Raw genomic sequence first — 11,955 nt, 5'->3', positions numbered from 1 at the left:
AAAGAAGAGAACATCAAGAGACCTTGCTGGGAGTTACATCTCCTTGCTGACAGCAGAGCCCCCTGGGGAATGTAGTTCTTCTCCTCCGGACAGGCACCCGAAACTTGAGCATCCACAGTCAAACCCCCAGTGCATTACATGATGTTATGATATGGAATACTGATAACCAAAAATCATAAAACCATGACATTCCACCCCTTATTCTACATCACTACGTCATGCTTAATATATATACAAACTAAATATAAACACATGCACATACAAACCTATGTATAAACACATGGAATTACTGACTGCACTCCCCCAACATCAGATTCCCTTGTGGTATGCATTGAACATCCCTGTTTTTCTGCTTAACCCATTAAGTGGACCCAGGTCCCTGGGCAAAAACAGTTCCATGAAGAGGCTTGCCCTTCCCAAAAGCTGGAAAGACCCAAACTGCTTTTCCCAACATGTTCTTTACATGTACTACAGGGACCTTATCTCCCTTGACTGTATGTAGGGAACTAGCAGGGCCATCATGATTGATCGATTCTTTGGTATTGACCAACCAGGTGGCTTCTGCCAAATGCTTCTCCCAGTGCTTAAATGTTCCACCACCCATTGCTTTCAACATTTTGTGTTTTTAACAACCCGTTGTAGTGTTCAATTTTACCAGAGGCTGGTGCATGATAGGGGATATGATAAATCCACTCAATCCATGATCTATTGGCCCAAGTATTTTCAAGAGAATTTTTGAAATGAGTCCCATTATCTGACTCAATTCTTTCTGGGGTGCCATGTCACCACAGGACTTGTTTCTCAAGACCCAATGTGGTGTTTCAGGTGGTAGCATGGGGTACTGCATATGTTTCAAGCCACCCAGTGGTTTCCTCTACCATAGTAAGCACATAACGCTTACTATTGCGAGATTGTGGCAAGGTGATATAATCAACATACCATGCCTCCCCATATTTATACTTTTGCCATCACCCTTCCACCCAGAGAGGTTTCATCCTCTTGGCTTGTTTAATTGTGGCGCATGTGTCACAGTCATGAATGACCTGTGCAATAGCATCCATAGTTAAGTCCACCCCTCGGTCTCTAGCCCATTTGTACGTTGCATCTCTTCCTTGGTGGCCCAACGTCTCATGGACCCACTGAGCTAGAAATAATTCACCCTGTTCTGCCAGTCCAGGTCTATTTGAGCCACCACAATTTTGGCAGCTTGGTCTACCTGATGGTTATTTTTCTGTTCTTCAGTAGCCCGACTCTTGGGCACATGAGCATCTACATGGCGCACCTTTACAACCATATTCTTTATTCGGTCAGCAATATCTTTCCACAGTTCAGCACCCCAAATAGGTTTACCCCTTCTTTGCCAGTTGCTCTGTTCCCACTGCTGTAACCACCAGGGCCTTATTTCCGTGATTCTGATTGTGCCAGGCCATCTAACCCACACAGTCCAATAAACTCTATTATCCCTTCCCCCCCCTGGCTGGGGGCAGGGCCCCTCTATTTGTTACCTCTGTTGTCTGCAGCAACTGGAGCAATCACCTTTTTGGAGAAGTTCACCTTGGTGGTTGATTTGTCTTGTAATTCTTTTACCCCTGTTGAAGTGCGGGAGTAGGTTGTTTATGCCACTTCTTCATATCTTCTCCATGGTCACGTAGGTAATGCCACAAGGCAAAACGTGACGTAGTCTTACTGTTGTCACTTGCTCGAGCAGGAGGACGTCTTCTTTTGATAGCTGAGACATTGGATGACATTGGCTGGGAGGAAATCAAGTTGATCAGCCACTCCAGTAGGCTGTTTTGGGAATTCTGGTCCCCATTCGATGTATCTATTACCACCATGGATTCATCAGCATCAGGCACAGTTGATAGTTTGTCTATTATATCTTCTTGTTTGTTCTCCATTCTGTCCAGCTTTTTGACTACTTTTGCAACGGCTGAAACACAAGCTCGTAGAAGTCTTAAATGTAACTCAAAGTCTTGAAGCTTATTAACCAGTTCATTTATAAGGGCCTTCTTTCGCCTCTGCCATACATTGCTGCAAATGTACTGGCATACCTTTCTGGTGCAGTCTTTGTGAATATACGCCACATATTTGGTGTACACCTGATTCTTTCAGGATCATGCTCTTGGTCCGGCTCGTTAGGAATGAAATTGGGGCTATGCAGTGTTTCCACCACAGCATATTCTCTTAAATAATGGATGCCTTCTTCCATATCAGCTCATTTCTTTTTCTCAGGCATCAGATCGTCTTTGAAGGGGTATCTTTCTTTTACATCTAACAACATCCGCTTCCATAGGGTGAAGGCCTGGTTCTGGCATGTACTGATACCTCTACCAATGGCTGAGTCCCTAGCAATACCACCCAGCTGGCGAGCTTCTCTACTATCTGGCCACACACTGTTGGCCCCATTGTCCCAGCATCAAAGTAACTAGATGGCAGTAGGCTCATTTGGGTGATGTGAAAAGTCTTTTCTCAGACTTCGAATTTCATTCATTTTCAGAGATCGATCAACAATGGTAATGATATCTTGCTCACCTCTTACTCTTTCAGGACTCTTTGATGCCCTTATAGGCGTTGGTGACCGTGGTCTTACTGAGGGTCCCTCCCCTGGACTCAGGGGTGCTTCCCCTGGATCTTGGAGCCACTCCTCTGGCCCTCTTTGCTCCTCTTTCTTCTCTTCTAACTGAGTCGAGATTTGTTTCATTTTCCGTCCTCTCACAGGGGCAACTGACATCAATTGTGGTGCCTCCTGTGGTTGATCAGGTTGATCAGTTCCAATGCTGGAGTCTGTCTCGTTCGATTATGAGAGTATCTAGCTCAGATTGGAGGGTGTCTCACTCAGTTTGGAGGGCGTGCCATTCGGACTTAAGGGTGTCTTGTTGAGATGGAAGACTGTCAAGTTTGGATTGCAGGGAGTCTCTCTCGATTCGGAGGGCATCTCTCTCAGATTGGAGGTCTTTTCTCTCGACTAGGAGACTCTCTCGCTCATTTTGTACTGTCTCCCTGAGACTCTCCCTTTCAGCTCTCAGACACTCTCTCTCAATTTCACAAACTCTCTCCCTCTCTGGGATACTATTGAATAAGGCCCGATAAGCATTAGCCAGGCCCCAAATCATTTGTGCCTTCTCAGATCTGCTGGAGCCGCAACATTCCTGTCTTAAATATCTATTTAAGCTCTCAGGGTCTTTCAGGTGTTCAGGAGTAAAGTTCCATGACACCGAAGATGTCCATCTCTCTAAAGTCTCTACCAGGCCTCTCCACACTCCCTGCCACTCAGTATTCTTTGGTTTTGGGGAGGGCTTCCTCAAAATATAATAAATACTAATACTGAGTGAAATGATGAGCAGTACATTCAGGGAGATTGACAATGTGATCAGGTGAGCATTCAAAAACTGCATAAAGGATTCAAAGGAGAGACTGGAAACCTGCTTAAAAATCCCAAGTCCTGTAAAATTAGCAGCTCCCTCTAGAGTTGTATGCCACACTGTATGCAGATACTAGGTACATATTTCCATCAGTGTTTTCAATTGTATATACTTAGAGCTCCATAGAGCAAAGTGGCAAACTTAACTAAGCCCCAGTATGTTTTGAGCGTTAAAAAAGAAATAACAGTGGCATGCAGTCCCTTGAAAGGCAGTTTTAGAAGAGAAAGCATTTTTTTTTTGCTTTACAGAAGCAAGATAGCAAGGCTCAAAGTTTACAAATACCCTAGAATATTGGCAGTCCGCCTGGACTTTTCAAGGTCAAGTTTTCAGAGAGCACCGGTGAAACAGATAAACTTTCCCAACGAAGCTTTCAGAGAGCAGAGAGATTCGTTTCTAAAAAGCTAAAAAGCAGCTAATTGCCTGCATTTTCCACCAAGAATGTCAACGGTTTACGGGTTGGTTCGGCCCGGTTCTGTGACCGGGCAGAGGGATCTGCAGATCTGTGCCTCCGGAAAAGGGAAACAAGGGACCCCAATATAATTGAAAACAGCGGCAACGATCTGAGGTGAAACAAACTAATTTACTAAATATAGTATCAGCAAAATATAACGAGAGAGAGAGTGTGCGAAAGGTTGATAGGTCTCACCACAATGCTGATGTGGGAAGTGCAGTCCAGTTGAGCCGATGAAGAAAAGCAGATGGAGACGAGCAGACGGAGAAGCGCAGGCGAAGAAGAGAACATCAGGTGACCTTGCTGGGAGTTACATCTCCTTGCTGACCGCAAAGCCCCCTGGGGAATGTAGTTCTCCTCCGGACAGGCACCGAGAACTTGAGCATCCACAGTCAAACCCCCAGTGCATTACATGATGTTATGATGTGGAATACTGATAACCAAAAATCATAAAACCGTGACAAGAGCAAATGACTACATTTTCAGATTACACCTATTGGTTAATTTTTTCTCTTCAGGGTTCAATCTGATTTTATTCTCCACCTTCTCTAGAGGCTTTGAACTTCTTAAAGTCAACTTTAAAATTTTAAAATTAAAGTCTTCCACAGGCATGCTGTGAACTTCTGCAACAGGCATGTCCAACCCATGGCTCTGGACAGCTAGTAATTAGCCTCACACCCTGCCACCATGGCAGCAGCTCTTCCCTATAGAGCAGCCTGGCCAGCCCTAGGGGGTGCACCCATCACTCAGCAACACCAAAGACAGCATCCCAAGCAACTCTTCTTTACTCCAGCCCAGGAAAACAAAAGGGTCGTCACCCATACTCTACAACATCCAGAACGGCTCACTGATACTATTAAACAATTATTTCTTACATGGGGTTACAGCATGCACTATTCTTACCTGTCCAGCTACATCCAAAGGCAGATTTTCCCCCATTGTGTACTGATGATAATATTAATCTGTTTTTTCTTTTGGAAAATGAGTGATAGGTTACATAAACAGCTGAGAGCTGCTGTTCTGTGTGGAAAAAGTGACTGCCTGGTGCTGCATGGCCAGATGTGATGTTCCAGCTTTGAGGGATTTAAGGTGGAGTTTGTGACCTCTGGCTGGAGAGCTGAGTTTGGAAGAGTTGAGACAGTTTTTAATGTTATGAATAAGGATACGAATACAATTGTTAGTTGAAGAGCTACTGAAATACTTTCTGTAAAGTAGTCAGCTTATGATGTTGAAGTGCTTTTTGTGTGCTTGTCCTGATGCATAATTTCTTTAGACTTCTGCATTTGTATTCACTCTCAGGCTTTCGTTAGCATTGTTTGGTCTCGCTATTAGTGAACATGACAAATCCAGTATTGTTTCTCTCCCTTTCAGGAAAAGAATATGTCCAATTGCTTGCTTTCATAGAATCACAGACTAGTTGAGATTGACAGGGACCTTGAGGGGGTCTGTCTGGACCAGCCCCTGCTCAAGCATGGACACCCAGAGCAGGGTGCCCAGACCATGCCCAGGTGTGTATTGGGCCTCAAAAGAGGGTGACTCCACAGCCTTTCTGGACAGCATGTGCCAGTGCTCCATTACCTGCACATTAAAGAAGTGTTTTGTGATGTTCAGACAGAACTTAATTTATTACAGTTTGTGCTCACTGCCTCTTGTTCTGATTTTTTTCTTTAAGAACTGCCTGAAACTGCATTTACTGAAGAGGAAGTTCAAGAGACGGAGACATGGGCCAGGCCTCTTGTCCACCTTTGGCAGACAAGAACACCTAATTTCAATGCTGAAAAAGAATACAATGCATGTTGTGCAAAAAAGGAACCCCACTGTGCTATTTGCACTCTTCTCATGCCGTACTACAAGGTAAGCAAGATCCTTCGAGTTTCATTTCTGAGAGGAGTGTGAAATAGCTGCCCAGCTTCAGCATTCCCGAAAAATGCTAGTACATTAGAAAGAATTTACATTTACTCATTTTGGTTGTCTGGGAAGTAAATAAACTCGATATTGTTAAAACTAGAGATGATGCTTGATCCACCTGCATTTATCTTTTGTTACAGGCAGTGTATGCCTTCTGCCCTGGATTTGTGTAGGATTGGTGTTAGTGCATGTGTACTTACACATACAGAAAGCTGCATTTTTCAATTAATCCACACAGGTTTATATCTTTTAGTTACTTCCTTATACTTCCATTGTCAAATGCCTTTCATCAAAACCACTTCCACATCTCCTTCCTACAGTGCTGAAAAAATACCGTCTCACAGTACTTGGGCCATCTCAAGAACAGTGTTTCTATAGAAACCTTCTTATCCGGGACACAATTTGATATTGGCTTGTCGAATTTGTGTCAAACATCGGCTAAAAACAGCTGATATAGTACTAATTCTGCAGCTACTGAACAGGAAGCCTCTCTATTTGGGACCTGGGAAAGAGACCTTCTGCACTGGATCCAGCTAAAGGGCTTAGTGGGAGTCAATTGTACTGTATCATTGAACACTGTTGCAATAATGCTAATTTTCAGACTGAGTGCTTTTTTATTATTTGAATAGTCAATGAACTATAGTATGATTGTGATAGATAACCAGTAGTAGTTAGTTTTCTTATAAACTGTTACATTATTAATGCAGGAGCAGGGTGAGGAGAATTTGACTGTAATTAAAAAGAGCAGAAAGAAAGACTCTCCGCTTTTTACTTAAATGTGATTTTATTTTATTTCCAGCCAGACAATCTTGATGAAGAAAATTCTACTTACAAGGAAACAAACTTAGAAGAAAAACTGATGATTGAAAATGAGAAGTCTAGACCTCTTATTCCAGAGATGTGTTTTATTTATAGTGAAGAAAACACTGAAAACTCTCCATCAAATGCCTTAATTGATGAGGATGGAACAAGTCTTCTTATTTCCTGTGCAAAGTGTTGTGTACGAGTACATGCAAGTAAATACATTACTATTTCAGTTGGTAGCAATGCCATTTCGAATTTTGTTTTATTATATATATATATATAATATATATAGATAAGTAAGCTTCTGGTATGTCTAAGTAAGCACTTGAAAAACATTTCCATAATTGATGCTTGAAGTCACTGGCTGCATTTTTTTTACCCTATGTTGAGTGTTGTGTTATTTGTTAGTGGTTGCTCTGAAACTAATGAAGAGTTAGTTTTACAATTTTCATTTCTATGGGGAGCAGAGACTTCTGATTTTTTGTTCAACACTAAGCCTTTAAATTTACTCATCATATTTTAAACCCCTCTGTGATGTTAGCATTTCCTTAACAAGTCGTAAAGGTGAAATCCTTTTAAAATTGAGGATTCATGAATATTTCTATTGACTTTTAATACAGAATTTCCTCCACCTTACATCCTTAATTTCAAGTGACTGATTAATGCATGATTTTTCTGTAGTATCTTCTACATATAGTAGGACTTGAATGCTTACATCTAAGAAGTCCTTAAATGGCGATGCAGTGTAATTGTGTAGAATGTCAGCACATTGATTGAAATTGTACCTTGTTATTGCAGGGATAATTTGCAAATTGATAATTTGCTACTGAAGTTACAGAAGATAAAAAAAATACCCTGCTGTGGCTCTTCTTTTTTTTAAGTTTGGAAGTTTGGGGAAACTACATTCACGCATACACAGACACACACACAAACAAACTATAGAATAGCAATAAACCTAGCACTGGAAAACTTTCCTTGATCACAATATTACTGATGTTTGTACATAGTTGAATTGTATGACATCATGATTAGAAATACAGAATATATTAATCAAATCAGCTCTCTCATTCTAGGTTGCTATGGTGTTCCTTCTCATGAAATCCATAATGAATGGTTGTGTTCTCGATGCAGAACAGAAGCATGGACAGCTGTAAGTTTTACATGTTGTTTGGTTATCTAACACATTACAGATTAAGTATAGAATAGACCCTGTTTCTGTGCTGTTTTTCTTAAGACAGTTCTGTCGAGGAAACATAATTTACAAAATACTAGATTTCAGTGTAAAAAGTACTGAATTTTGAGAGACGAACTTGGAAGTTTACACACTCAAAAAAAGGGCCTTGCAAACAAAATGCGCATGTGTGTAAAACCTTGTTCAAGGAAACAACTGGCAATTTAAGTGCACATAATTGAGAGAAAATGAGATTTCCTCTAAATATTTTATTATTTATATGTCTGTATGGGCAGTTAGAGAAAAGGGAAAGAGAATAATAAATTACAGTCAAGAATGAAATTATTCTTTTACAGCATTTAAGGTTTACTGTGATGTACAGACAGAAAGAGATTTCACTTTTCAAGCACCCAAATGCCTATTGTTTGACCTTAAAAAAATGCAGTATGTAGTAGTTTATACAGCTGGGAATAAATAGAAAAACAGTTGATAGTTAGTAAAACCCCTAAACATATATCCACTTAAATGACAACCAGTTTAAAATTCTATGTTTTACCAATCTATCAGCTACCCTGGTGAGTCATATGATATTTTTTTTCCTCAAAACAGCTTGAGGAAATGTGATGATCAGTTTTTATGCCAGCACAGCTTTTCTTCATTCAGTTAATGAGTTAAAAACATGTATTTCAAGTGCTTTAAATCCTATAATGACATGATAAAACTTTTATATATGTTAAAGAAGAAATGAGGATTCAAATTAGAGGAAAATAAGGTGTCACTTTTTCAAACATCGTTTCTTGCAATTGTGAAATGCACCTGTAAGAAATTCAGTGGTAGTGCTAGTGAAGTTGAAGTAACAATAAATGTAAAAGCTTTTTCTGCACTATCAACATTTTAATTTTCTTTTGTGAATGCTGAGAGGAAACAAAAGCAGAACTGATACTTTTACTGCAGGTATTACCTAAGCTGGGGAAAACAAAATGAAAAGAGTGGCTTAGAACTGCTCATTACAAGAATATGGTCCATTAATAATGTTTAGTCTTGTATTCTCTCAGTGCATAGCTATTAAAATATTTATTGGATCAATTTCTGTCTCTGTAATGTGTTCTCATTTTAGAAGGCAAGGCACTCTTACTAGGTGGAATCCAATTTTCATCTTGCATAGGTAACCAGAAAATCTTGTTATAGCTTCCTTATCAGACAATCGCGAGTTTTAGGATCTTTGGAACTACTTTTGTATCTTAGTGCTAGAGTCAGGGAAAGGTCAAGGGGAAAAGAAAATGTCTACGCTAGCAAATAAAAGTTTACTATTAACTTGGAATATGACTGTCATTTAAAAAGGGGTAGACAGCCCCATTGGTAATCAGAAACTTGTGTTAATTTCCTCTCAGGGAAGATAGAGCTATGATAAATCTGTGAATTTTAAGAATATTCATATTCATGAATGACATCAGTAGATGTTTTCATTAAAAAATAGAACAATTAGAGCATTAGCTTGAAATCTGATGCTAATTTCTATTGAAATGGTGACATTTGCAGAGAAATTTGGAGAGCGTCTTATTCTTTGTGTGTTTGTCACAGTATATATATTTATCAAAAGTCACTGAGAAACTGTAAAACAAAATACAATTTAAAATTTGTTAATACTTGATCTAGATAGTTCTCGGACTTGGCAGTGAAGAGAATATAAAAACTGAAACATGGGGGTTCCATACAAATATGAGAAAGAACTTCTTTACCTTGAGGATTACACAGAACTGGAATGGAGTGCCCAGATTGACTGTTCAGTCTCCTCTGGAGATAGTCAGAACCCCAATCGATGCTTTCCTCTGTAACCTGCTGTAAGGAACCTGCTTTAATAGAGTGGGCTGGACTAGATGATCTCAGAAGAGGTCCATCCTAACCCCCTACAGTTCTGTGATATACACAGTAATATGTGGCCTGTAACAACAAGGATAATTATGTCATGACTGACTTGAGTTTTAATTTTATAGAATCACAGGGTGGTTTAGGTTGGAAGTGACCTTCAAAGATAATCTAGCCTAATGACCCTGCCATGGGGTGGAACACCTTTTACTAGCCTAGAATTCCCAAAGCCCCATCCAGCCTGGAACTGAACATTTCCAAGTATGCCATTTCTACAGCTACTTTCTGCAACTTGTTCCAGTGGTTCCCCACCATCACAGTGAAGAATTTCTTCCATATATTTAATCTAAGTCTACTCTTTTTAATTTAAAGCTATTACCCTGATCCTATCGCCATACTTCTTGCTAAAGGGTTCATCCTCATCTCTCCTGTAGCCCCCCTTTAGGTACTGAAAGGCTGTGATGAGGTCTCCCTGAGACCTTCTCTCCTGACTGCTGAACAACCCTAGCTCTGTCAGCCTGTCTTCACCGGAGAGGTTCTCCAGCCCTCTGATCATCTTCATGGCTTTCCCCCTGGTTCAGGTCCTACTCTGAAAATCCCTGCCTTTCTTATGTTGAGGGCCTCAGAGTTGAATGCCATACTTCCAGGTAGAGTCTCATGAGAACAGAGTAGAGGGGGAGAATATATCGGTTATTTTATTTCTGTCTGGTCAGTCTGGTCACCCTTCCTATGCATGTCTTCCTAGCTTTCTGTCTGATACTCACTGAGGGGAATTAGTGGAATACGATTGGTAAAGGAAAATCTGGCAGATTCAAGAGTGAACTAATTAGGATTTTTCTTTGGTCAACTTCTGGGCAAAAATTTCAACCAAAGACAGTTTTCTTTTGTCAGAAATGAAGTGTTTTCAGAATTCTATCTGGACTCATTAACATCTTACATGCAAAGAATTATGGATGTTTTACTGAAGATGTTTTGTTTTATTCTATTACAATGGATACAGCTTTCTGAAAATGAGGTAGACCTAATTTGTATGGGAAGCATTTTTGGTCATATTATTTGAGGAGATAAGACAAGGTAGTGAAATAATATCTGGAATTTCAAAAACATACAGTAAATAGCCAAACTGAACTTATTTGTGAAATGTTTTTAATGTTTGCTTTTTGCAAAAAAATTACACTTCAGAAAATGGAGAAAAAAAGGTTATAGGAGTAGAAAGCAGTGTTACTTTCACTTTGCAAAAACCAGGTAGTATACAGGTAGTATACATGCCCATTAGGACAATTTATTTAATGTAAACTACAGCTATTACTTTTAACTGAATTGTTAAACTTAATTAACACAAGCTTTTATGTGTATTGATATACCTACAAATCTGAACTGTTAATGCCAGCAACTTGGTTTTTATATAACTCTGATTTGGTGACCTGAGTAAAATGAACTGGTGCCCTGCAAAATCTCTTTGTTTAGAAATGTCTGTGGAATAAAATTTGTCATAAGTTGTCATTCAGGAGAATTTTACTGAAATCTGAAGATTGATTAGATATATACTAGAAAAAATGTGTTCCTTTTCTAAGATCAGATGTCTGAAGTATCAGAAGAAATAAATCAGTCATGTTAAATGTGGAAACTTTAAATTAATAATGTTTGCTTATCTATATACTTTTTTGTGTGTGTGCAGTCTTGTTAGACATTTTTTTTTTTTCCCTAGGACTATAAATCTAGCTTCCCTCACTAATAATAAATTTGCTTAAAAGTTGTCCTACATAATTGGCTATCTTGTATTTCTTTTTATTACCTATCCTTGTTACTGCATATCAGTGCGAACTGTTCATTGTCAGTTGAAAGATATAGAAATGATAGATAGTAGATATGAAACCTGCAAGTGAAGTTAAATAGGAAAAATCCAACAATCAGGGATACAAATGGTGCTGTTATTTACTCATATGTGAATGCTACCCAGTTCAGTTTTTCTTTTTTAATAGAAGCATCTTTCAAAACTCTTGAGATGCTGAAGCAATCTCAGAAGTATTTGTGGTAATCTCTGAGAATTTATAAAGCTTCTGTGAAGTACCTGGAAAATTTAGTACCCTTTTTGTAAAAGTAGGGTGTTGGTAGCCTAAGGAATTCTGACAGTCAACCTAACTCGTATTCAAAGGGAAATACTAAACAAGTGACGAATCTGTCAGTTATTTCCAAACACCTAGGCAACAATAAATGATATGTATTCATAGAAGAAGTGCCTTATATATATATATTTTTTGCCATGATAGCTCCTGTGAAAAAGAAACAAACAAAAAGTTTGATTCATTCTAACTTTCACGGACTTTTGCTAA

At 39.3% G+C, this 11,955-nt stretch overlaps 1 protein-coding gene across 4 annotated transcripts in view; it reads left to right on the top strand.

Annotated features, from left to right (window-relative positions):
- KDM4C (lysine demethylase 4C) overlaps positions 1–11,955 on the top strand; it is a 301,499-nt gene that overhangs the window by 196,662 nt on the left and 92,882 nt on the right. For all 4 annotated transcript variants that reach the window (XM_090131682.1, XM_031606168.2, XM_090131683.1 and 1 more), the window contains 3 exons: positions 5,546–5,727; positions 6,581–6,797; positions 7,659–7,735. In XM_090131682.1, the coding sequence (XP_089987808.1) occupies positions 5,546–5,727; positions 6,581–6,797; positions 7,659–7,735 (476 nt within the window). The remainder of the gene's footprint in view (positions 1–5,545; positions 5,728–6,580; positions 6,798–7,658; positions 7,736–11,955) is intronic.

The sequence above is a fragment of the Phasianus colchicus genome, chromosome Z (assembly GCF_987193195.1).
Source record: "Phasianus colchicus chromosome Z, bPhaCol1.hap1.1, whole genome shotgun sequence".
NCBI classification, from domain to species: Eukaryota; Metazoa; Chordata; class Aves; order Galliformes; family Phasianidae; genus Phasianus; species Phasianus colchicus.
Note: the sequence above shows the minus strand (reverse complement) of the source record. Positions and strands in the feature narration are given on the sequence as shown.